General features: G+C 33.5%; 2 protein-coding genes across 3 annotated transcripts in view; one reads left to right on the forward strand and one right to left on the reverse strand.

The window, feature by feature from the left end:
- On the reverse strand, window positions 1-25,836 carry LOC139481558 (ubiquitin carboxyl-terminal hydrolase 44-like). 2 transcript variants are annotated; one of them, XM_071264975.1, is made up of 18 exons: window positions 25,693-25,836; window positions 24,016-24,095; window positions 23,030-23,137; window positions 22,242-22,319; window positions 21,579-21,619; window positions 20,592-20,750; window positions 19,688-19,738; window positions 18,848-18,914; window positions 15,361-15,494; window positions 14,367-14,526; window positions 13,600-13,748; window positions 12,548-12,697; window positions 12,032-12,131; window positions 9,881-10,013; window positions 9,381-9,449; window positions 2,611-2,707; window positions 1,418-1,617; window positions 3-1,070 (listed from the first exon to the last, which is right to left on the reverse strand). In XM_071264975.1, exons 3-18 carry the CDS (start codon window positions 23,135-23,137, stop codon window positions 739-741), a joined length of 2,028 nt encoding a protein of 675 aa, XP_071121076.1. In that variant the 5' UTR covers window positions 24,016-24,095; window positions 25,693-25,836; the 3' UTR covers window positions 3-738. The 2 variants fall into 2 exon arrangements, with proteins under 2 accessions (XP_071121077.1, XP_071121076.1); XM_071264976.1 differs by lacking the exons at window positions 18,848-18,914; window positions 19,688-19,738; window positions 20,592-20,750; ... (3 more) ...; window positions 24,016-24,095; window positions 25,693-25,836 and adding an exon at window positions 16,456-16,627 and having other exon boundaries at window positions 1-1,070.
- A 565-nt stretch (window positions 25,837-26,401) lies between these two features.
- The window catches only part of LOC139481583 (leucine-rich repeat- and IQ domain-containing protein 1-like), a 37,677-nt gene continuing 36,172 nt past the window's right edge, over window positions 26,402-27,906 (forward strand). The window contains exon 1 of the mRNA XM_071265003.1: window positions 26,402-26,529. The gene's annotated coding sequence lies outside the window, so the exon portion shown is untranslated. The remainder of the gene's footprint in view (window positions 26,530-27,906) is intronic.

The raw sequence follows: 27,906 nt of genomic DNA on the forward strand, positions 1-27,906 counted from the left end.
TTATTCTTTCCTCTTTACCATATTTACTGTGTATCTATGTTCTCAGCTTGGGTCTTTCAATATAAAAATAAGGAGATCTGGTATTCTTGGCAATGAGACAACTGTACACAGGAGTTCAAATGAGGTGGATATAAGCATTTATAGGTTACAGCATGGCCTTCAACAATGAGAAAAAAAAACCATACTGTAGAGACAGCTATAACAGGCCCTATTAAACAGGAAAAATGTAAAAATATTCAAAGTAAGGATAAAAATAACAAAAGATTAATATTAACCATTATTCTTACGCCTTAAAGCTTTTACAATCAATAATGCAAACTACCTTATTCTGAGAAGAACTTTTGTGACAAGAAAAAGTGTGTGTATATGTCAAATTCAAATTTCATCTTTATGAATGCATAAAAAGTCAGAAAGTTAGAAATCCCTTAAAATAAATCACTGTAAAGTTGGTAAGAAACGGTTCAACAAGAGAGAATAAAAGTAGCCACAAAATAAGTTGGTTTACAAATTATAAAATTGTTGCCATATTGCTAGAAATTCCATGAACTAAACAGCTTGACCAAAAGATCTCCTTTAGAAAACAGTGAACAAGAATTTATGTAAGTTATGTATATGGTTTAGATGTAATGACTTTAATTGAAGTAGATATGAACTTATAAAAACTATGAATCTAGATATAAGATATTTAAAACTATAAATCGGTGGAATCCCTGATGTACTGATTTGAGGTGTGCTCTGTCACCATAATGTTGAGCGTCTCCTTTTGATAATCCTAAATGGAGTATCAGAGGTAGATTTTCTTTTCCTTTTCGACCTCCTAGAAGTATCTAATGGTGGTGTCTTAAAATTGAATGTAATATCTTCATCAATTTTTTGCGAAATCTCCTTTTTTAAAGTTAAAGATAGTCCCTGAGAATCTATTGATGTTGAGACCTCTTCATCGTCCGGTTCTATTGGTGTTGCCAGTTCTTCCTCCTGACGTTGATAAATCAATATATATGCCTGGCTTAATAAAACTTCCTCTATTGGAATGTATCTTACTCGAGAGTCATTGAAGTTGATCCATGATTCTGAAATGATATGAAAGGGGTCTAATAAATAGTGCATTTTTTCAACAATGTAGCATATCATTAATATGATCAAATTGTACTTTTTGTCCAGTAGCAATCAATTTCATATTTTTTTCAAAGTTTTACAAAATGTGTAAAGCAAAAAGTTTCAGAATTAAGAAAATCGAATTAGTACTTGAATATCCAGAGCAATTCTGAAAACTAAATCAATATCTGAGAGCTATTCATGTATAAACAATGCAAATTTCAACCCAGGGATATAACAAATGCCAAGGCATATTGTTTTTGTTGTGTCTATCTTTATTAGTGATTGGCAGTAATTAAACCTTTCCAAATCTCAAACTTACCAGCTTCAGAATTCCAACAATTTGCTGTGTAATGTCCTGATTTGAATCCTGTTCCGTGATGTATCACGACCCCTGTCAGTCTGTAGTTTACATTCCCTGTATTAGTGTCTGATTTACAGTCACAGAATGGTCCCATGTCTAACACTTCATCAAACATAGCAGGTGTGTGAATCTTCTCACGATGTAATCTGCCAGACCATCTGAAAATATAAATACATCTTTACTATCTATTCTCGTCGAAATTAATTTTGAATAATTTAAGACAAATAATCAAACTATTTCATATATTGCTGAAAAAACAATTTTAGTTCGTTCTGTTATAATCTATATTTTTTTCAATAGTTTTCCATATCTCATTTTAATTTAATTGAAAAATTGGATATTCTCTATACACCAGTACATTTCAATACCTCTTTACATTTTTCTCTATTTAGTCCTATTTATCTATTTCTGGTTTTTATAAGGGGGAGGGGTAAAAGTAAAAAGAAATTGAACTGTAAATATTAAAGCAATATTGTTTTTTGATCATTTCACAAAGGATTTATTAACGAGTTGTCACTATCAATAATAATAAAGGTTGATGTGTATGACTACTGATATATCTAAAACTAAATGATCCAATGGCTTTCTAAGATTAAATGCATGCATGGAAGCAGGTCAAGAGAACTATTTTGCATATTATTCCAATTCTAAAAAAAAAGATTTAATCAGCCATATCAAAAAAAATTTCATGTCTCAAATCTACCTGATCATTTCTAAAATAGCCATTACCATTTTTATTTAAACCAATCCAAGTATTCAGTGTACAAATTTTCTTAAGGATATGAATAAGAAACACTAATTCTATAACTTGTTATTAGAGCAAGATAGCCTGTCCCAAGTCAGGAGCCTGTAATTCAGTGGTTGTCGTTTGTTTATGTGTTACCTTTTTGTTCTTCGTTTTTTTGTACATCAATTAGTTTTCTCGTTTGAAATGTTTTACACTGTCTTTTCGGGGCCTTTTATAGCTGACTATGCAGAATGGGTTTTGCTCATTGTTGAAGGATGTACAGTGACCTATAGTTGTTAATTTCTGTGTCATTTTGGTCTCTTGTGGAGAGTTGTCTCATTGGCAATCATACCACATCTTCTTTTTTTATATTCAAATTTTTAACTTTCTTTATCGCTGAAATACTGTGTCAATTTCACCCTACCTAAATCTTTTAAGATGTAGTCTCAGTACAGGAGGTAGCTTCTTGATTAGCAGTCTCTTCTCTGCCTTTGTATACAGAATATCTTTCTTTCTTTTGGCTGAAATGAATGAAAAATCTACAATAGCATTGCTTTGTTATATCATAAGAACAGCATATTTCTATCATAAATTAAAAATCATTATCACCAACTATAAGCAGGTTCTAAAGGAGTAAGTTCGGTAAGGGCCATATTTGGCCCCAATTATAAAGTTCATAATTACAAGACAATAAATGTTTTAAGTTGCCTTAAAGACATGTTAGAAAGTTGAACAGAACTGTTTTTGTCAAAGTTTAATTTTATTACATTAAATACCTCACCTTCATAAATTTAGATATCAGTCCACTCGCTGCATTATTCAACCGGAAACCAGCCAGAAAAAGAAACCATGACCCCGTGACAACCTCTCCCACCTGACACCTGTGTGTCCTAAACCTTCATCATTTTTTCCGGTTCTACAACGCATGCTGCACGTTTTTTTGTGGAGGAGGAAAAAGTTTATTTTTTCACAAACAGTTTAACAAGTTGATAAGTTATATATTTAGTAATTTATATTGATATTTTTGTTTATAATTATAGTATATTTGGATAATTTTATATTAATTTTATCTGAATATTATGGATAAAATTCCAGCTTCAGGTACCCAAGAGGTAAGTGACAGTCAAATTCACACATCCAATGGTAATTTGTTGTCCCCTTGGCGTTCGGCCACCCATTCAGATGAATTTTGGGATAGAAGTTTGGAGTTTATTCCAGGTGTTTCTGGTGTCGGTCTGGAACAGGACTCGGAACCTGTTCCTGTCAGGACTTTGCCTTTCACTCCTGGTGCTAGTCAGTTGAGGTTATCTAGGCCTAGCAGGGTATCACATACCGTAACTAGGCCTGCAGAGATACCAACGTCTCCTGTGGCTTGCACGACAAGCAGGCAGGAGACACTACCAGCTGGCATCAGGAGTGACCCCTTTTCTCGGACTAGGTGGCCCATGAATTTTGCATACCCTCCCATGCCTATGGGAATGCCCAACTTGCCGCCTTATCCCCAGCCTTTTGATCCTTATTCGGCTCAATCAGTTTGGTCTGGTCAGGGGTTTGGTGGTAGATCCTCTTCAGAGTCATCCTCCTTTAAGGATGAGATGAGGAGTCTTACCACCTCCATTCACAAGATACAAGCTACTGTTAATGCTAAGTTTTTGGAATTTGGTAACAGGCTTGATCTTATGGAGTCTAGGGGTCTGTCTCAGGATCCTGCACAGGATCCTCCCAGACCTCCTAGACAGTTGTTGGAAGACGACTCAGTTTCTTTGGCCCCTAGAAGTCAGGAAGGTAACTTTTTGGAGGACCAAGATGGTATTTCTGATGTTGATAGTGTAGTAAGCACAGAGGGAGATGCTTTCGCTCCTAAGGATCCTGCTTCAGGCAACCCAGAATGCCTTAGGAGTCTGGTCTATTCTATTCGTAGGAATATGTCGGATATGCCCATGTCGTCTCCACCTAGGGTTTCTTCTACTCCTTCAGATTTCATGGCTTGCTCAGGTATAGTCAAGCCAGAGTCTAAGGGGTATTATTCTTTTCCAGAGTCTGGGCACTTTACAACTGCTTTGTCTTTTGTAAACTCTTCTCTGGCTGAGAATCTTGCTAACACTAGCAAAACTGGTGGTAGTAAGTTCTCTGGTTTCGGACCTGCCTCTTACCCAGGGAGATGTAGATCTAAGGACTTTGAGATCCATGGATCTTCCTTGGGTATGTCGGCTCCTGCTTGTGACCGGGCTTTTTCTAGTTTGCTTGGTTCGAAACCTTTGGATGGCCTCAGACTTTCTCAAGCTTCTTATGTCAAGTCAGAGAATAATCTGAGGTGTTTGACTTTTGTTCTTCAGACAGCTGAGCACTTTTTGTCAGCAGCTGGGTCTCTGTTAAAGGACAAAGGGGAGGAATTTTCAGATTTGAGGTCTATGCTGCTTCAGGTAGACAAGAGTCTTGGAATGTCTCAATTCCTTCTTCTTGGTACTGTGGCCAACTTTACTCTTGCTAAGAGACAGGAGATTCTTGAAAAATCAACTGTCTCTGAAGCTCTTCAGCAGAGACTTGTCAGTTCTCCTTTGTCTAAGGACAAGTTGTTCTCTGTTTCCTTAGAGCAGTTACAGGAGGAGGTGAATAAGGCCCCTCCTGTAGTCAAGGTGGATGTGAAGGTCACTGATGGGAAAAGATTTGTCAAAACTACTCAGATGAATAATCCTTCGTCTTCTTCGTCTTCTCATCAACCCAAGGCTTCTACCTCTTCTTCTTCTTCACAGTCTACGAAGAGGCCAGCTTTTTCTCGTCCCAACTATTCAAGTGGGAAGAAAGCTAAAGTGGTTAAGGGAAAGAAGCAGGGTAAGTGATGTGTTGTCCCCTCCGTTGAATCGTTCCCCACTGGAAGAGGAAAATTATACTTCTCCTCTTCCTCATCTTCCAGTGGGGGGCAGGCTGTCCCACTTTCTAGATCAATGGGCTCTGATAACTTCAGACAAGTGGGTACTTTCGATTTTACGGAGGGGATTGGAACTTCAGTTTCTGGAACAGCCTCCTCTTTCTCCTGTTCCAATCAATCTGTCAGTGACAAAGGATTCTCAAAAGAATCAGTTGTTACAAAACGAAGTGAACATTCTGATTCAGAAGGGTGTATTGGAGGAGGTAAATCCTCCTTTTCATCTAGGGTTTTATTCCCGGCTGTTCTTGGTACCCAAGAAGAACGGGAAAATGAGACCGGTTCTAGATCTTTCTGTTCTCAATCAGTATCTGGTGGTCCCACATTTCAAAATGGAGACCAACAGGTCTATCAGGTCGACAATTCATTTAGGAACTTGGACAACCTCTCTAGATTTGATGGACGCCTATTTTCACATCCCTATTTCTCACAAGTTTCGTCATTTCCTGAGACTGGTGTGGGCAGACAAGGTTTACAGTTTCAAGGCTATGCCTTTTGGCCTGGCTATTGCACCCCTAGTTTTTACCAGGATTTTTCAGACGGTGGTGTCGTATCTTCATACTCGGGCAGTTCTCATTCATTCCTACCTAGACGATTCTCTCATCAAGAATCATTGCCGTTCTCTTTTGGAGGAACACACCAATTTGTCTATCCTTTTACTCCTGAGACTGGGTTTTTTGATTTCATGGGAAAAATCAGAGATAATTCCCAGTCAGAGTTTCAATTTCCTGGGAGAACATTTTCGGACAGATTTGGGTCTAGTGCTTCCTCCAGAAGAGAAGGTAGTCAAGGTATGTCAGTTAGTCAATGCTCTGACTCAGTTTTCATCTGTCCCAGCTCGTCAATTGCTTCAGCTGGTGGGTTTCTTGATTTCGATCATGGACGTCATTCCACTAGGACGTCTACACATTCGTCCAATCCAGTGGTATCTGACGGAGTTTTGGCATCCAATTTCTCAGTTGTGGGAGGCACCTGTTCCCATCCTTCCTCGGTTGTTACCTCATCTTCAATGGTGGCTTCAGGAAAAACATCTTCGGAAGGGAGTTTTGTTGGATCCTCCAGACCCCAGCCTAACTTTGTTCACAGATGCGAGTCTGATGGGTTGGGGAGCTTATCTGGAGGGCAGGACAGCATCAGGCCTTTGGTCAGGTGCTCAGTTGGAGGAACACATCAATCTTCTAGAGATGAGAGCTGTGTTTCTTTCTCTCCGTCAGTTTCAGGCTGTGATTCAGGGTCAGTCACTACTGGTTGCCACGGACAACTCCACAGTAGTGGCTTATCTTCAGAATCAAGGAGGGACCCATTCCTTTTCTCTGTATCATCTGAGCAAGGAAATTCTTCTTCTGTGTCACAGTCTCAATATTTTTCTGTCAGTGAGACATGTTCCAGGCAGTCAAAATCTTCTGGCGGATGCTCTCTCCCGTTCCCGTGTTCCAGTGAACACAGAATGGGAAATTCATCCATCAGTGTTTCAGGAGATCATTCTTCGTTGGGATCGTCCTCATATAGATCTTTTTGCCACCAGTCTGAATCACAAATTGGAGACTTACGTTTCTCCCATTCCAGACGAGAAAGCTTGGGCAGTAGATGCTATGACCCTATCTTGGAAGGGAATGTTCAGTTACATGTTCCCTCCTTTTCGTCTTCTTCCAAAGATCTTGCACAAGATTCAGAGGGATCTTTGCAAGACCATTCTTATTGCTCCGGCTTGGTCAAGACAGTCTTGGTTCCCAGAACTACTACTTCTGTGTTGTGCGAAGCCCCTTTGTTTGCCTCTAAGAGAGGATCTACTGTCTCAATTCAAAGGAAGAAAACTGCATTAAGGTCTGGAGAATCTCCATCTGCACGCTTGGTTGTTGTCAGGGATTCCCTCAGAAAGGGAGGCTTTTCTGAGGGAGCAACCAAGCGTATCTCAGGATCAGTCAGACAATCTACAGGAGCAGTTTATGACTCCAAATGGTCTATCTTCTGTACTTGGTGTCTGTCGAAGCAGATTAATCCACTCTCTGTCACTGTACAACAGTTAGCGGATTTCTTCCTTTACCTTTTTGAGGAGAAAGGTTATTCTCCTTCTACTATAAAGGGATATAGATCTGCCATAGCCAGAACAATATCACTTTCAGGAGGCTCTGATTTTGGGGATAATGAGTTTTTGTCATTATTGATAAAAAACTTTTGCCTTAATAGACCTCGTCAAAGGCGTTTGGTTCCTTCTTGGGACTTAGGTTTAGTTTTGAAGGTTCTTCAGTTTTCACCTTTTGAACCTTTACATTCAGCCTCCTTCAAATTTTTATCTTATAAATGTTGTTTTCTGATAGCTTTGGCTACTGGTCGCAGAAGGAGTGAGATTCATGCTCTGTCAATTTCTGAGTCTTGTCTCCGCTTTGCATCTGATAAGTCTTCAGTTACTCTTCTCACTGATCCATCTTTTTTAGCAAAGAACCAGTTACCTGATAAAGGTTCTGGTATTATTACTATTCCTGCTTTACCTCCCACATCGGATAATCAGGTTTTGTGTCCAGTGAGAGCCTTGCTTGTTTACCTAGCTTCTTCAGCGAAATTAAGATCTGCTGGTTCTTCTAGGTTGTTTATTCCTATTAAAAAAGGAATTTCTGACATTTCTGCCAAAACCATTTCTACTTGGATTTGCAATACTGTCATTTTGGCCTATAAATCTGCTTCTTCTGAAGTTTTAGTTAAACATCAAGTTAAAGCACATGAAGTAAGAGCCTTAGCCTCTTCTTGGAACATTTTTAATTCCTCCTCTATGTCGGAAATCATGTCAGCTGGTTTTTGGAGGTCTGATAGTGCCTTTTATAACCATTATTTACGGTCCATGCCTCTTCATTGTGACAACCTCTATTCTTTAGGGCCTTTGGTTGCTGCTCAACAGGTTGTTTTTCCTCCTCCTAGTGATGGGGATTCAGCCCTTCGTTAAATTCTGTTATCTAAATTTATGAAGGTGAGGTATTTAATGTAATAAAAATTAAATTTTTAGAATTAAAATTTAGTTTTGTAAATTAAATACTCACCTTCATAAATCAGAGGTCCCTCCCTCCTCCCCTTCATCCCCCTTTTAGTGCCTAGCATTTTAAGGAATAAATGATGAAGGTTTAGGACACACAGGTGTCAGGTGGGAGAGGTTGTCACGGGGTCATGGTTTCTTTTTCTGGCTGGTTTCCGGTTGAATAATGCAGCGAGTGGACTGATATCTAAATTTATGAAGGTGAGTATTTAATTTACAAAACTAAATTTTAATTCTAAAAATTTAATTTCTAACACGTTGATTTTTACATCCAAAAAAGGTCAAGATATGGGATTTTGGTGAAATTTGACAAAATCAGCTAGATTTCAACCAAATAAAGGACCAGGAAACATAGAGCGCAGGCGTCGACAAGCTTAAGATTCAAATAAGACATGTGAAATGTCTTCACAAACATTATTTTAAAAGATCTTTGTTGTCGACGTATGCGCTCCATGTTTCCTGTCCAATAATCTATGGAAATTTACCCATTTTCATTGATTTTTCGTGAAAAATCAATATGAGTACAACTTGTGACGTCATAATGAAACGCAGAAACGTAAAATTTTCAACAAAATGGTTTATATCCTAGCTAGTCAATGTATTAGCTATAAATTATCGTGATATTGGTCGATAACTCCGAATTTGAAATTTACGCTAAAAAAGGGGGCCATTTTAGGACCTTATCGAACATGCTCCTTTGATATTTTTATCACTTTGTATGATATTTTTATAGAAGAAATATCCTATATGATATTTGAGACCGGTTTACTTAAATCTATTATAAAATTTATATATTTTTTTCCCATCAATATTTCAGTTCTTTTAAAGTAAACCATTTTATCTAAAATTGTTTACCTACTTAGATCTCTGGGAATGATATTTTTTCAAATCTCATCACAATTTATCATATATGTTGTGCAATTTAATCTTCTATAAGTAAAGATTCATATCTTTGCAACATGTATTTTATGTCAAATTAAATGAACCCAAACCTTTAGTTTACAGATGAAACATACACCCCTGTCAACTTGTAGGTTGAACTATCCTTTGACAAATATTTTGAGTTGTTTACATATTGGTGAAATGTAGGTAACTTTTCTCATAAATAGTTTAGTTTTAACATGTATATACAGACGAAGTCTAACATAGAATCTTACAGAAATGTGCATTTGGAAAGACACTTGATATTGCACATGTGACGTAAAAATATTAATTTATTATTTGATATCTGATGATATATTACCATTGCATTTCTCACAGTGGTATATCTCTCCATCTAGTTCTTCTGTATCGGTAAATTGAGCAAGCATTTCTGAAATGAAATAAGATAATCTCCTTTTTGAACCAAAGATCCATTTACTAAGACAATTTTGTAAGTTTTGCTATAGATAACAAGAGTTTCATTGACAACAGAGAGAGAGAGGAACCAACAAGATAGAAGAGGGTGATATATCTGTGTGGACGCCTTATGCACTTCTGGCCTTGGGGAGATTTAAGGAAAGAGTTTCTTTGTTCACAAATGGAGATGTGTATAGATGTTCATATTTGCAAACTTCTAATTAGATAGTCTTGGCTCGATATGATCTTGAAAGTGATATTTCTTCGAATTTGTTATACATGTTTAGATATAATTTTTAATATGGTCTGTTGTATTGTCAAATATTTAGGTAATGTTTGTGTTTCATATCCTAATTATGTTTCATTTTCCATTAACAAGAAATATATATTTGTTTATTATATTACCTGTTAAATGACATGGATCTTCTGCTAACTTGGAGTTTTTACTGGTAATTTGATATCTCTGAGGAAATTCTAAAGATAGATCTAGAAATGGATCTTCTCTTGATGATAGGTTCTTACATTTCAAACATTTTACCTAAAAATACAAAGATAAACATATGCTTGTAAAAGGGAAAGGAAAAATTAATTTGCTATGTGAATTAGCATACATGTCAAGTGACATGATATTCGCGTGTAATACACGCTTTTTCAACGGTTTACATGCGAGGATTTTGTCACATGGCGTGAACACGCTTTTTACCACTTTACATGCAATTACACGCCTTTTCGTTCTTTCCATTTTTTTGGTCATTAGTGATATCGCTATTCTCGGGTTTTTTCCTTATTCGGTGATAAATACCGAAAAATTCGAAGGAATTGTTTTGCTGCCATATTCATGATATTGTTTATTTTTCTATATGCACAAACAGTAAAAGGTAAGTAGTTTGTGATTAGTTTTAACGATTTTGTGACTTTCTTTCAAATTCACTTTATAGGGGAAATGTGCACAGGAAAAGGTCACTTTCAGGGCCTGTACCGTAGTCTAAAGTGCCGATTGTTAAGCCAAAACGATGTGTACGGCAAGATTCAAGATTTATAAATTATATTTTGGAGTTCGAGTTTAAATGATCGAGTGACAAGTAACGCATAATTTGTGCATTCTATGTTGCAATGATAAAAAAAAAACCAATACATGTGAGAGGAGAAATACAATGTAGCTATTTGAATAAGCATTTAACATGATCAAATTTATAAAACATTTTTCTTTTTCAATTTCAGTTTCAATCTAGCCAACACGGCAATAGATTTCTACAGGCCATAGGGATAAAAATATCACAGAACTGTTGGATCAGCTCTCATAGTACCAGCTTTCTTCTGATGAACTACCCGGTTTTAACCAGGCAAAAGCAATGGGAGCAATTGCAGAGATAATAGATGACATTTTACATTGCAAAAAAAAACCAACATTATGACATTCTTTCAAATCTTGATGAAGCTAATTCAGTCAAATATCAATTCCTACTGTGGGAGAGCCTTTTTAATTATAAAGAAATTGACACTGAATTCTGATCAGAACTTGACTTTGTTACATTTGTATTGTGTGCTGTCACGGTATCAAATAAATGTAACTAAAGTTGAAACTGGCAGTTGTTTTGAATATGTGCCTAGTGGTGGTTCTTTAAAAGCAACATAACAGACCACTGTTTAATACAATAAAAGTTCACAGTAGAATATATATTGTTTTTTTATATTCACAAATTTGTATGAAATTATGAACATTACCACATTCATATTAACAAGTCTGCATGTACGTCACGCATTTTTACACGCTTTTTGACATATCATGTCATGTCATGACATGATTTCCCATTGTCAGAGGTTGACATGTATGTGAATTAGCAGTGGCTCTTTCCAAATTGTAGGAATTTTACTAAGATCTTGGAAATTCAGTTTGGTTTAGCCTTTTAGAATCATGGTAATGTGATGCTATATTGCTAGAATGTGATGCTATAGTTTCTAGAAAGATGATGGTACAAAGGTCAATGTATTCTATGATTTTCTGTTTACAGGGATGATATAAGAAATGTCTGAGGTGAACACTAAGTTGTCCCTATTATTTTGATGTATGAAACTTTAAATATTCATGGCAGAACAGACAAAAACAAATTTACAGTGTCTAAAATAGTTTTGCTTCTCTAGTGTAATTTAGACTGATACACTACCATGACATTGGAAGCCGGAATTTTACCAAGATTTGGACATTCAGCAAGTTTAAATGTGCTTATTCTTTTGTTGTATACAAATCTAAGTATTCACCATGTTATGGCTATTGTATTTGACTATTGTATTTATATTTTATATAATGTTTGTTTGCTTGTTGATGTTTCACACCACTTTCAGCGTTCTTGTCTATATCATTGAGTTACCTTGATAGAACCACTGACCATCATTAGGAAAAATGGCGATCTTTTTCAATTTAGATCAGAGTTGACATACTTGTGATCACTAGAGAATGACTATTAAGATCACTTGGATGCTGAGTTCCAACTTTTTATAAAGAAATGTCAGTTAAATTTAAATTTTATGATTTTTCTACTAAAAACTTTTACTTACCTGACTAACTAATTTTCCCTGAAAAGTTCTTGTTAAAATATTTGAATGTTTTTGACCTTCTGTGTCATCTAGTTCTTTCTCAAGTTTGTCTAACAACTCACTGAAATGTACAAGTAATATTATTTTTTAATGACTGAACACGCCTGACTCAAATTGTTTATAATTGTTTATAATAACTAGCTAAGGGGTTGAATTGAAGGTCACATGAATACGAATTCAATGAGGTATTTTTTTTACTTGCCAGTGAATAATTCATCAGTAATGTTTCTTAGCTTGTTTTGACAAAACAAAATTAAACTTAACTGCTTGATAAAAGCAAATTATTATTTCACTATTTCACTGAACAAAAAAAATAGTCATATTTCATTTTTTTTTTATATTTCATAGCTAAAACTTTAAGTCATATTTCATAATGGTTGTATTTACCCATAATTCTTTAATGGAAACATAAATATATCAATTTATGTATATTTTGAAAGGAAACGTAAACGTTAGAAGAAATTAATATAAATGTACCATAAGAACTCCTGAGCATCATGTTGAGCATGACCTTTAAAGGCCGGTATAGCATGCCATACAGAATGTAAGAAAGCATGAGGACTAACTTGGGCCCATCTGCCAGACCATAATACCCTAAACAGTCCATTCAATTCTTGGCACATAGATCTAAAACAAAATCATAAAAGGTATTTTAAGGTGGTACCTAACACTACAGGGAGATAACTCTGTAAAGTCAGCTAAATGTTTTAATTACGTAGTGTTGTAAAAGGAATATTAAGCTTCTCAATGATCAAAATTGGTGTTTGTCAAACTGCTATATAACCAGTGTATTTTTTTCTGACAAAACGGTTGGTTCAAAGTTTTTGAAATTTTAATATTTTTGTTAAAGGGTCAAAGTAAATACTTAAACAAATTTTTATACAAATTAAACGAGCCAAATTAATTTTAGTTAAAGTGTTGGGTACCACCTTAAAAACTAAAAATCTTCATACAGTATAGTTATATCTTATTGAGTCAAACAATAGATGTTCAAACCTGTATTCAAACTTGTTTAAAAAAATATTTGCCTTTCCAGACAGAAATTTAAATAACAGTAAGAAGATCTTATGTATGTTGTCTGGCATTAAGAATCCAATTCATTTTTCTTGCAACAAATTTCATAAATCAACCTGGTAAACTGGAAATTTTGAAATATTATCTTGTTTATAATTATTTACATATCATATATTATTTAGGTAAAGATTCATTTTTCAGAGTTTTATTATGATTTTATTGTGTGTTCACATAGTGTGATTGGTGCTTATATTACAAAAGAAAACCATACTAATTTTAAAATATAAATATGTTTGTTGTCTGAAGTTAATTTTGTTTCGATGTTTTATTTTTGGTGGTTTCTGATTAAATAAATAATGTATCTACATATGGGGAAGATTAGAAGCTTGACATGTGACATTTTGAATTCATCAATTATAAGTTTTCAAAGTCAATTAGTCTCTCTTATAAAATGTAATCCCCTCAATTAGGAGCTATCAAACTTCCTAATATAATTATAAATATATAAGTCTTACATTTTTTCTGTTGAGCAATCTTCCACATTTAATATAAGCTGTTTATTAACTGGTGTGGAATGACCTGATCCACTGGATCCACCATTTAATCCACCCAATTTAGGTAACTTTGGCGTTGGTGGGGTTGATGGGGTTTTGGTGTTCAAATACTGAAACAAAATGCATATCAAATCAAAGTCAGTTGTTCTTAATGTAGACACAGAGATATATGTTTCGCTTGTATGTTATTTTGATATTAAAATGAAAATGTTGAACTTAAAATAGCAACATTCTGAAAGATAAGATATTAAACAAATATGAATAAAAGTCCTTTAAATAGAAGAGTTATCACTTTTCTTTTCTTTTTATTTTATTAGAACTTTAGCTCTGCATATTTAAATACTTCTGGTACATACATCAAGCAAAAATGTTGTATAATAATTTCCAACAACTTAGTTATCAAACAACAAGATTCTAATGAATCAAAATGTTTCGATATTTATTGCCAATGTGGATCCCAATAAAATTTAATAAATCACTGCAAAATGTTTATGCACATGTACAAATATTTCCTAAACATAAAAAGAATAGTTTTGAACATGTAAAAGATTAGAAAATTTAGCAACCTGTGAATAAAATATGTTAACATTAAATATTCAAGTCAGGAATTTGTATAAAAAATAACATACTTCTAAAATGTGCACATTTGCCGAAATGAATGTCAAATTAAGAATTTTGCAAATAAGGATATACCACTATCACATGACAATCAGTTAATAATTTCATACTTGAAAACATTCAGTTGTAGTCTGTCTGCTAAGCATTCTTATAGATGGTCTAGGTGACACAGAAAAGGCTGCTCCTGTAGGACTATTTTCAGGGGTGGTAACTCTGCTAGATAACTGCTTCACAGAAAAGCGGAAAAAATCTCTAAGCACTTCTATATGGCTGAAAATGAAACAGTATTCTCAACCAATTGTTATGTGAAAGTAAAATGTTTAATTCAATGATTTGAATGTAATCATGTCTGAGCAACATCAATGCTACAGAACTGTATCTATATTTTTGACTGCAATTTTGTGTATCTATAGCCAAATTTAATTTCCCTTTGAAGCTCAAACCATTTTCAAGGGTTATATTGTAATCCAATAAGGTAAAAATAAAGTTTAACAAGAATGTGTCCCTAGTACATATATGCCACATTTGCACTATCATTTTCTATGTTCAGTGGACTGTGAAAATGGGGTAAAAACTCTAATTTGGCATTAAAATTAGAAAGATCAAATCTTGGGAACATGTGAACTAAGTTTCAAGTTGATTGGACTTCAACTTCATCAAAAACTACCTCGGCCAAAAACTTTATACTGAAGCAGGACAGACGGACGAACGGACGGAGGGATAGATGAACGAACACACACACAGACCAGAAAACATAATGCCCATAAATGGGGCACAAAAATGAATTACAATGGAAAATATATACAATACTGTCCAATCTGTCAAACAGAAGCTTAATTTTACCACACAAAAAAAGTGAAATCCTAGTTTTTCTTGTATTTGGAATACAATTGGTATAAAAGTGCATTCTGAAGATCTCAGAATTGTTAATCAGTAAATTTGAACCATCAATAACACTACAGCAGTCTTTCAAGAAGTTCATTTACAATGTATATATATAAGTAGTTTAAAAAAAAATAACCTTTAAATGACAAATGCCAATGTTAAGCATAACTTTAACTTTAGAGGTACAGTGTATCTTTCCTTTCTGGATAATATACTCACCTTAGTATTTGTAATATGGAATTCATGTAGCAGGTATTTCCTAAATTCCTTAGACCTGTCATACCAGGAATTAAAGTTCGCCGCCGTAAAAATGAAGGGGACTCTTCTTCTTTTACTGGAGTTTTACGAGGTGTCTAAGTAAAATAGATAAACATTCATTAATATAATAAAGTTAATGCTATAAAGAACTAATTTTAGACATAGGGTAATGTGCAATAAGTAAGAACAATTCTCAAGATGAAAATTAGAAATTGCAGGGATTATAAATAATTATGTAATAATACTGATTTTTTTTAATTATCTGTTGAAAAATATGTTTTTATACTCAACTTGATCTTTTTTGTGTGATTTCATTAGGCATGGTATACTTTTATTCACAATTGAAAGTCCATGTTTTAGTATGGGGAAACCCCAAAAATCACTCAGTTAAAAAATTTAAATAGTAGGCGCACAACTTAGAGTCCTGTAGAAGAATTGATGCAAATGTGATGAAATTCTATTGTCTCAGAGCTGTTTTTTAAGAGAAGCAGATTAAAAAAAGTGATATAAGAGGAAAAGGCTTAATTCATGATTTGGTATTGAAAACCTAAAAATAGCTAGAGCATTCTGCCTGTCCTTTAGAAAAGTCTGTGCAAGTTTGGTTGACTCCTGTCTAGCCATTTTCAAGGTGTTGTAGATTAACAATGTATGATGCAGACAATGACAAACATGACCCATACCAACTGTCAAGCAGTACATTTATGAATACATGTGATTGGATATTATATATAAAGCTGATGGATAAGCTTTGAATAGAAGTTGCCATGATAAATTTAATTCACAAATATTTCAAGCAAAGGAAACACACATGTATTTGACAAAAATCAAATAGATGAGCTGCTGCTCAGCTGCAGATCTGTAAAAAAAAATACAAACATAGTGTAATTTACCTAGGCCTGGAATAAAATGTGTACCAGAAATCATCAAGAAATTATTTTCATTAAATGAGAGAAACGCAAAGAATTTCCATACATGCATGACATTCACAGGACATACATGTATTTACCAAACATAAATATATCGGGATCTAAAAATGTATGAAATCCTATAGCTTACTGAGATGAAGGTTGGTACTAAAAATCTTATAGCTCTAATTGGTGATTGCTGAAAAAAAGGAAAATGAAAGAAATTCTTTTTGAATAAATGACATGTTGAGCAAAAATACATCAGCTGACAGCTGAAATTTGAATGAATAGGAATATACAAATGATACAAAGTCAATTAAACCAACATATCTTTGTATCATATGTGTAAGGAATTGATACATGGACATAAGGAGCAGTGGCGGATCCAGGGGGGGGGGGGGGGGTTCCGGGGGTGCGCACCCCCCCTTTATTTTTGCCGATCAATGCATTTGTATCGGGACATATGTTTTGCACACCCCCTTTGCCCTGGGTTAGCACCCCCCCTTTCGAAAATTCCTGCATCCGCCCCTGAGGGGAGCTCCAGTAAGGACCTTATGTAGCAGGGTCTCGTTTAAAAAATTGTATCAGTCCACCAGGTAACTATTTGGCAAAACTGAAGTATTCTTTTGAATGGGATGATTAGTCCTACAGTGTCCCACCATGTTTCATATGCACAGGTCATTTTAATGTAAAAGTTTTCAGAAAACAGGAAGAATATTGAAGAAAAACAACATGTCACACAGTATGGCATAACCTCTTAAAGCTTGCTGCCATTTGTTAAGAATCCATGACTTTTATTTGCTGAGAAAAAAGTGACCAAAACTTCATGATATTTTAAAAACATGTTTTCAGCAAAAAAGGAAGTGGAACAATCATGTCAAATGATATTTTATATCCAGAAAAAACTTGCTACCATAATACAAAAAAGCTATGACTGACTTGATGTTGATAGAAATTAAAGAACCTTAGTGAGCACGCTCACATACCCCACGTCCCCACATTGTCATTGGAGAAATTAAATAAGTATAAGGAAAAAAAATTGTATAAGAAAAAATATTGAATAATAATTTCCTGTCAATATACACATACACATAGTATGTCCTTATTATCTGAAAGGGTTTCATGAAATTCTGTTGTGTAGTTTCAGAGGAGTTGCGATGACAAACTGTTGCAGTAGTACATTGAAGCAAATAAGTTCAAAGGGGCGTAACTCCTAGAAATAAAATTGAATCGTAATTTCCCGTAGATATGCACAACTACATAATATGTCCTTTTCATATAAAAAGATTTCGTGAAATTCTGTTGTGTGGTTTGAGAGGAGTTGCGATGACAAACTGTTGCAGTAGTACATTAAGTAAATAAGTTCAAAGGGGCGTAACTCCTAGAAAAAAAATTGAATCGCAATTTCCCGTCGATATGCACAACTACATAGTATGTCCTTATTATTTGAAAAGGTTTCGTGAAATTCTGTTTTGTGGTTTGAGAGGAGTTGCGATGACAAACTGTTGCAGTAGTACATTAAAGTAAATAAGTTCAAAGGGGCGTAACTCCTAGAAAAAAAAATGAATCGCAATTTCCCGTCGATATGCACAACTACATAGTATGTCCTTATTATCTGAAAAGGTTTCGTGAAATTCTGTTGTGTGGTTTGAGAGGAGTTGAGATGACAAGAAACAGGACTGACGGACTGACGGACGGACTGACGGACGGACGGACTGACAGATGGACGGACGGACGGGTCAAAAACATTATACCCTCCGCAACTTCGTTGCGTGGGGTATAATAAATGTATCATGTATCCATGGGACACAGATGATGCCTCAGCTTACATGTAAGGTTATAAAGGGATATCACCAAAATATGAATTTTGTGGTACATGTTATAAGCATTGTGTATAAGTTAAATAACATTTGTTTGAGACACATTAAAGTTAGAGAATGGCACCCAATTGAAGATAAATGTACAGCACACAGATGGGCAAAAGTACAGATGGACAAGGGTTACACTAAATGACCCTTTCCCTGGGTATTGAAATAGATCAAAGCCTGGTTTATTCTATACTGAACATTTAAATATTTGAAATATGAGATGTATCTGCAAACAATTCCATAATCTAGCAGGTGTACAACTTTAACACATAAGCAATCTTCCAGTGAAGTTTTGGGGATCTGGGTTAAAAACTGTAGGAAGAGTTGACTACACAAAACTTGTTCCCTTTTTCATAAGTTTGGGAAATAAAAAAAACTACCTCCAACAGTTACATAATAGAAGGTGCACAACTTAAACATATGTGCAATCTTTCATTCAAGTTTCTGAAATCTCGGTTGAAAACTGTAGAATGAGTTGATTACAAAAATTAAGTAACCACCTTTCCACACCAACCAGCCTACACAACACCATCATACTTTAAGCTCGTTTTGAACTTTGTCCAATCTGGCAGAAAAAAAATCACAGATGGACAAAATGATGGAGAGAAAAATGTAAACTAGAATACACTCCTTCACATTGAGTTAGAGTATAAAAATAGTCAAACTCTGAATTACCTTCTCTTCCTTATTTTCTTTAACAAATCTTGTCCAGGCACGTAATGTCTTTGTAAGCAATGTATGCCTGTAAAATATATCAAAATAACAAATCTTTAAGGATATTGTTTTGTAATGTCACAGCAATTAAATATTACAATGTAAATCATAAATCAAACTTGAGTGCCAAAGTGTTTGAAAATATCATGATTGGTTTTAATTCTTAACATAAAACTGACAAAAATTGTTTCTGCCTAAATCCCCCTTTTTGAATATCTTCACTGGGATCAGCCCCTGGAGATGGCCATGATTTTTAAATATCATCTATACTTAATACTCAGTAATTAATACATGAATCTATTATTGAGAATCACTAATTACTGGTTAAAATGTGAGTTTTTATTGATGTGATTGCAAAAGTTTTGTGAAGGAAAATCACTTATGAAATGAATGCGTGTTCATAGTAAATGTGCACCTAATAATGTAGCAATATTCCTATTAATAAAAACATCACAATGATTATGAGTTAACCATGTTGAACAATGTATTACTGTTTTATACAGTGCTATAAATAAACTTGGTTTTCTTTCAAATGAATTTTAACATTTTGTGATGGCTTTTTATAGCTGACTGTAAGTACGGGTTTGGCTCATTGTTGGAGGCTGAACAGAAACCTTTAGCTGCTTACATCCTCATCCCCTGGTCTCTGGTGGATAGTAGTCTCATAGGCAATCAATATTACATCTCCTTATTTCTATATTGATAAGTTCCAATCAATCTACTTCAAGACAAAATTTAGTTTTGACTTGAATAAAAATAAATTCATGATATGCTTGTATTATTCCGTTAATTAAAATCTACCTATAATGCCATACTGAGGTGGCCAGTCTGTCATCATCTTCGGCTGTTGTTCTAAAAACAAAATTTAAATTCTTTAAATCTTGTTTTATGCATTGAAGCCAAAATACACATATTTATAAAAGTATAGTTGTATATTTGATAGTTTATAATCAGAAAAATTCGGTTTTAAAAGCTCTTCAGAGCTTATGTTTGTACTTGCAATATGCTTATACCGACTCTAAATAAAGCTTTATGTCTTATGACTATTAAACCTATCAGCATTGTCCCCTCAATTTCATATTGCATGCTGGTAAACAGGGAATGAAGATATATAACATAATAAATGAGAAAATCAATTCAGATAACATCCCATTCAACATGTTCAAGCATAACCATGATTCTAAAAAGCCCCGTGGAGAACACTAAATTAACTTCAGAACTAAATAAATTAACAACAATTTTTTTCTAGGTAAATTTCAAATGACAATAATCTTTGATTGCAAGCTCTGTAAGTGTTGTGGTGGAATTTTACAGCAAAAACTTAAATGTGCATTTCAATTGTTGTGATATTTATCCAGTTTATTTTCACATTAGAAAAAACAAAACATTTTAATCACACTTTTCAGCATAATTAATATGGGTATGACTAGTTTTTCTAATGAAATATATTCAAGTTAGGAATGTCATGATTTTCTGTGTTGTTGGTTTACTATCTCAATTCAATAAACCTTTAAAATGCTTTAAGGATGCTAAAATGCTTTTAGGATTTAATCATAGTGAATCATTTCACAAATCTCCTTTTTTTAAAACTGGAGTGTTTGATCCTATGAACATTACTTTCTTTTGAACATTGAATACAATGATGCCTCAACTGTTTAAGAGTACATAAACCTTATTACAATTAATTTCTTTAAAAAAAACTTACGTTGATGCCACAGCTGTAACAGAATAGGACCTTAGAAGTCTTCTTCCTCGAGATTCTACATCTGTAAATGTCTGTGTAGCTATGGCACTCAAAGCACTCCGTAGAATCTTCAAATCTCCAGCAGCATTGTCATTCATAACATAGTCATCACATTCATAACTGAAGACATCAAAAATTTGTCTCTAAATTTTATATTTACTTTTAAGATACTTCCTTGCCAGCATTAAATACTTTTAAGCTAAAGATGGGATTTTAAATTCTATTATCAAACCTGAGAAATGATGAAGATTGTTAAAGAAATTCTCCTTATGGAGAATGCATCCAGCATTGATTATTAAATTAAAAATCAAAATTAGGCTTAACCCTTTCACCGATAGCTGCCCAGACAGAAGCTACTTTGAGACGATGGCTTCCCTGGCTACTATTACTCAAGTGGGAGATCTTCATAATAAATGTCAATAAAAACTTGTCTGTAGTTATTTGTGTCTTTATTTCATTCACTAACACCATGTTCACAGTTTCGTTCATGTTTTGATATTTTTTTTGTTCATAAAATATTAAAATTTTCATATTTTCAGCATTATCTAGGTGAAATTCACAAAAATTCTGCTCTTTGAACCAAAATCATAATGTTTTAACTGTTTTGTACATAAAACGACATTTTATGTAAAAAAAAGTATACTAGTTTGGCTTCAATTCTTCCATATTCTTTCAAAAAATATGTTCCCTCATTTCAAATTCTCGTAAATTCCGTAAATTTCCTCTGATTTTGACACGGTTTTCAACAAATGGAAGGTCCATGTTTACACTTTTATCCGGGTATTCAACAAAGAAAGATAACTCGTGTTTGCCCTGTTTTGAGCGGGAAATATAAAAGATGTATTCAGATCCCGGTGAAACGGGACTCATCGTCAGTTGTCTGAAGCGTGAATCCCGGTAAACCGAGACTCATTGGCGAAAGGGTTAAATCAATTGGAATCAACTTACCAATATACATATTTGTTGTTAACTTCAATACTCAAAGGGTGCTGAAAAATATAGATTTATATTAATAAAGGACATGCAAGGTATATGTCAATAATACATCAACTTTACAGCCCATAAACAATAAAAGACGAATGCGTTGGAGGACACATATGCCCCTTCTCAACGAAAAAAGGGGCAGACAGATGGAAGGACCTTGTCACCTACGACGGACATTACATCTTTTTTTGGTATGTGTTGCTGTCAAAACATATTTTTCCCCATAACTTCTTATTCATTTACTTGATCTGAATCTGTTGAAGGCCAGTATATGGCATCAATGGCAACGGGAAACTGATTCAATGATAGATGTAATGATGATCATAATGTGACATGGAGATGAATAAAAGCTGTTCCTTTGCTTTAATCATGTTAATTTTTACATGTGCATGATGTAATTCTGTGTAATGAATTGTTAAATTATATTCTTTCTTTTCTATCTTGTACTTGTGTTTACAACAATATTTTGACAGTTGCTGTTAAGAATTCATTACACCTACAAAATTTATGACTTTTAAAGTCAATAAAATACACACAGTTCAAAATAAGATATCTAAAAGAAAAATGCTATTACAGTACTATATGGGGTTAAAGATTTGTTTGATTCTTAGTGAATGGTATACATACTTTACTTTCTTGGTAATGTTTGAGGGCATGTTCTTCATTAAATCTTCCACAAGCCACATTTGGACAGCTTAAACATGCCTGAAAATATAAAGATAAATTCTACATGAATTTCCAGCAATGTCACATATGTCTTGTGACATATTTTGTATAAAAATTTTAAATCAGGGAAATAAAAATGATGGTACATAACATAATACCTGTTTAGAAATTGAATAGAAAACAGATGTTTTCAAATTCCCAGATAAGATCTCACACATTCAAATTTTTAAAAGTATAGTTGATTCAAAAGACAAAGGCTGCCAGACTTTTATCATAGTTATTTTAAGCTTTGTGATTAATAATTTCAGCCACTTATGAAAGACTGAAGAAACATTTGTACGATTGTCAGACAGAATGCTTTTCACTGCTGGTAACTTAAACATCTACAAAGTCTCTGTCAAAGGACACCTTTAATATGGCCAAAAATAACGAATGTGTCGTTAAGTATTTATGAAATCAAGATGATTTACAATGTTTTATTTGCTATATCATGTATATATGTATAGCCTATACATCATTTTCAAATTAAGTGTTTTAAAATATTATTTTAATGTCTATTAATATATTTGATGATGGTATTCTTCCTTTACTTTTCATTATGAAACTTCACCAATAACTTCAATGACCTTCAATTTTTACAGTAACTTTCATAAATGGTAAATACTAAAATAGTTATAATATCAATAAGATATGGAGCACTTGGCTTAAAAAATATATTGATTTGAAACTGAGACTGTTTTCTTCCTCACCCATACACTCTCAGTTGTACCACAGATATAACACAACCATTTCTGAGGATTTAAGCATGAATGGTTCCAGTTGGGTCTTATCTTGGTCACATGTTTACAATTGTCCATCTGAAAAATACAATGTTATATATATACAACAGACAATCTAACAATTGAATAGTTTGTTTACTGGGGGAAAAACTGGAGTAAAAAAACAAATTGCAGTCGTTGGTGTATTACCTTTCGTATCCAAATTATAAAGGTAGAGATCTGAAATCATCTGAATGTTCATCCACTTTTTCACATAATCCCTGACTTAGATTTCATAGATGCAAACATGATGGATTAATATTAAAAAAACTGAAGGTAAACATGGTTAACAATGTACCGTAAGTTGATAATCAGGATTACAAGAAATTAAATAAGCTTCCTCTTGCAGATACTACATGTATCCAGCGATGGAGAGCACTGACAATACCATCATTTAAATATTCTTCTTCAGCACTAACCTGGGTTGAGTTCAATATCGTAGCAGCTACGTAGTGCTACGTAGATTATGACTATTGAACGTGTAGCTATACACTAGTTGCTACATAGATATTGATAGCAGCTACGTAGCTGCTACGATATTGAACTTAACCCAGGATTACAATACAAGCTTATACTTTTTTCTCCATCTTTTACTAAGTTTGACCAAGTCTTTGCTACAAAAATGTATATTATAAATGATTTCATACTTTCATGTGACGCAAGACACCTTTCTCATGATATTATATTCATGTTCATTATTTTACAAGGATCTGCATTAACATACCTACACCCTGGATCCATCATTGTAATCATGCATGTCTTGCCTCCTGATAACAGGATATTCTGAGGCAGACAGATTTTGGAGAAAAGTAGCAAGTAGAAATAATCTGCAAACTGATTACTTTTCAAAGTCTTGTTGACTTAGCATTTTCGATGTATTACGTGTACATGCATGTATGTTAAAAACAAGATCTTACCGTTCAGGTATCTGTTTAATAACTGTAGTATAAATTTATTGGAATCTTGTATGATTGTTTTCTATAGGGACCATTTTTATCTGAAAATAAAAACAGTATAACGATAACATAATTTTTATGTCTATTGCAATTCAATCATAGGTTGTTTGCATCAGAAATAAACCCATTGATTCTAAAACCAGTTGCTGTATTATACGAGTTGTGTTTTTCTCGTATATTTTATGATGGAATGATACTTAAAACACAAAACAAGAGGTTTTATTGTGTGTCAATCTACAACGGCTAAATACAGTTTGTATGTCCATCATCTCTATTTTGATAGAGACTTTTATATAAGGACCCCATTCAGATCATCATTTATACGTAATATATATAATTATATAGTTTAATATGATGGAGTCTGGAAAGGTACCACAAAGGGCAACTCAAATAGCTTGTATCATTATAAGACTATATTTCACTCGGGTCATGCAGTCTTATATTAAACTTGTTCATGTTGTTTTGTATTTCCTAAACAGTTGGTTGAAAAACATAAATAATACTTTTGATATATATATCAAAGAAATGTATGATCATTATGATGAGAACTTAGCAATTTTATTTTATTTTAAATTAAAAATAAATTCTTAATCGGAATATAGAATAGTGATATTTAGTAATTACTGTTTAAGGAATATTCTTATACATACATGTATCATTCATAAATTGATACACATATTAATCAATGAATATATAAATGTATGAGAAATATATTTTTTCATTTGTTTCTTAATCTGTTTCAGAAACAATTATATTTTCCTTTCTTAAGTTATCAATAATACACCTTGTCGCTATTTGTCTGCCATTATTGACTGGACATCAGAAAGTTCCTGTAAAATTTTGACATCATGAAAAAAAAAAATGACGCCACAATGGAAAAGTGATAGTTGTATAACGTCAAAAGCCAAAGCAGGACAGATTCTCTGGTCAAGCGGGACAGATTTCCAAATAGCTATAAGATGATCTTATAGAGATGTATAAAAACCATGGCCGAAATGACTTTTCAACATGTTCAAGAGGGTAGTAATGCAGGTACTTTCTTGACGAAAAACGATAAAAATTCTTGCCAAATGACGTTAACGGTAAGATTTAATGCGTGACAATAAAATGTACACATCTGACGAATCACATTAAGGATATTTTGGAGAACCACGATAAAATTTTAACCAGTTTGACGTTAATGGTAGTAGAAAATGACTGTTTGACGTCTGACGGTAAAGGGCATTACCACCCTCGTTCAAAGTATGGCTGAATCACATGTGGCTGAAATAATGGCCAAAAGATCTTGCATTGATTTGAGTAGATTTAAATGGTAAATGTTGAACAATGAAATGAGCAGTATTGAAGCCATAGATAACAAATATCCATTTCAAGCATGATTCCAATTTTGTGTGATGGTTGTTCAGCAACTTCAGGACAGAAGGATTCAAGATCATTTGTACAATCAAAAGTGCAGATGTTTTAATACTTAATGAAAATGTAACATTCCCAGGAGAGATGTATGACTCAAATCATTACATTATATCTGTTTCAAAGTGCAAATCATTAAAATATAATCCACTATTTACCAGTAATTACGACTCCCCTTTTAGTTGGACGTTTAATATGTTTTGAAACTTAAAAATTATTTAAATTTAAATTTAAAATTCAGCAGATAAAGGTATATCAACTAAATGTCAATCTATAAATCGTTTCATCTGTTTTATCTCAACAGAAATTATGATCTATTATGGTTTTGTTTTGGCGCTGGAGAACTTCTGACAGCTTCAAAAAACAAGATACTAAAATTGCTTCACTTACGGTGTAACCCTGATTATCCGGATTTGAAAACCTCCGATCAATCGCCGGATCGGTAAAAAATTAAAGTCATTGAAACTACAAATAGATAAATTTAAAAAAAGACACGTTAAGAAAAGTATATAACAAGGATTTGGCACTAATTCAGGATATTAAATGGATAAGTAATGGATTATAATGAATGTTTTCTTTGAAAGGGTATTAGAATAAGATCTGCCTATTTTTCCCCTGGGACCTCTCACTTTTTTCTTGTTTCAAATATTTTCGAAGAGAGTAAATAACAATTTATTATAAATGTAGATACATGATTAATTATTATATTTGCATTTAATTTGCAACCAGAGACAGAAACAGAAAACAGAAAAATAGCACAAAAATTAAGAGAAAATATATTTGATAAACAATGTGAGTATATTATCCATAGTTCTTGTATCAATCAATCAATCAATCAATCAGTTCGAGTAAGTAATCACACTCGACTTTATGCTTAAGTTCGATTAGCAAATACCTACAGTGAAATAAAATCAGTGTCTTTTTAATGCTTAATGTAGGGCGTATGTGCTATATTGTAAAGCGCAGAAATGATCAAATTCCTGACCAAGAACATGCCAACGCTATGGCGGATATAAACAAATTTTCAACAGTCGTTAGAATGAAAGTTTGATATCCAGTACAACGGTAAATGACTGCATACGTAGACCAAATTGTTTGAATTTTAAGGGAATTTAATATGATCCCCTTTACTGTAAGATTAAGATAACTTGCTGAGAATTTTGCTGCATCGATATAGACCGTAGTCGAAAGGAATATGACCATACCTTATAAAATATTCAAAACAACACTTAAAAAAGAGTCTTTTAGACAAACCCCAAAAATACAACCAACAGTTCATAGTTATTGATAAAGTGTTGGTGTTTGCACGGAAAAAAGACATAATTTCTGTAATGAACGTTACACCATAAAAATTAAGACTTTGGTGAGGTCCTTTTGTGACTGAGTCACTGTCATTGTAATCGTCTGACCATAAAGTTTAAACAACTATTGGGCTCAAGCAAGAAAAACTATTAGTTGCTTATACTTTATTCCTAAACCAATCTAACAAATGGTAAAAACCTGAAATACAAATAAAATACAAATTTACAAAGACTGAAAGTGTCGAATAAATGTTATGATGAACGAAATGTCAAATATAATTGATAGCACACAGTCTGTTTAATGTGCAAAAATGTTGTACTTTCAAGAACGGTTAAATTGCAGGTATTTCACAGAGAAAAGGTTCAAATATGTGGAGAGCAATTTAAAGGGTTCAAATACAATGTTATAAAATTAGCTCACTCTGTGGTTAGCCACGAATTGTGTCTCCAGTACTGGTATTACCTTGCAATGTTCAGTTTGAGATATGTGTGAGAAAGGGAACGGTAGCAATGATACGATGTTTTATTGTTCTTTTAAGGGTAAAGATGAATGATCCTCCTAGACTGGAACACATAAACAGATTAAGAATATAATCGAACGAACTATATAATTGAGGAAGTTGTAACAGAATAGACATCTTGTATATAAAAAAAAAACTGTTTTACTTGATATTTCATTTACACATTTATGATATAAGTGGTTTAACCAGGCTATTAGTAAAAGTATATAACGACAGCGATCTTCCTTACTTTTCAAATGCAAATATCGTACAGACACAAAAGTGTATTCTTGATCTATTTCATTTGTTTTTATCAACAAGAATACACATGTTATCCATGCCACCAGCTACTATGACTCATGGTTGGAAGAATCAGAAAACACTTTAAAGCTCATCACTTTTAAGATGCCTTTCCTATTTAAAGTCAATCTTTTCATTTTGCCAAAAAAAGGCAACTAGGAAGCATTTATCTAGAGGATCTGAAAAAGAAAGTGTTCACAAGTTAAAAACATATCAGATTTGAACTTAGTTTGAAGTGATTATGTAAAGTAGTTTTTTTTAGAAATTCTAACGGAAATATTTGTTGGATTGACAAGCAGAACTTTCTAGACAAGTTGATTGTAATAATAGAATAGCATGAA

The sequence above is a fragment of the Mytilus edulis genome, chromosome 7 (assembly GCF_963676685.1).
Source record: "Mytilus edulis chromosome 7, xbMytEdul2.2, whole genome shotgun sequence".
In the NCBI taxonomy this organism is placed as follows: domain Eukaryota; kingdom Metazoa; phylum Mollusca; class Bivalvia; order Mytilida; family Mytilidae; genus Mytilus; species Mytilus edulis.

What these genes read in the sequence shown, in the direction of transcription:
- LOC139481558 (XM_071264975.1), bottom strand. Translation starts at nt 23,137, where the DNA reads ATGGACAATTGTAAACATGTGACCAAGATAAGACCCAACTGGAACCAT. An exon ending in AACAACAAATATGTATATTG is followed by an intron (nt 20,751 to 21,578) that starts GTAAGTTGATTC and finishes TGATGTCTTCAG; the next exon opens with TTATGAATGTGATGACTATG. An exon ending in CCACTGTGAGAAATGCAATG is followed by an intron (nt 2,708 to 9,380) that starts GTAATATATCAT and finishes CATTCATTTCAG; the next exon opens with CCAAAAGAAAGAAAGATATT.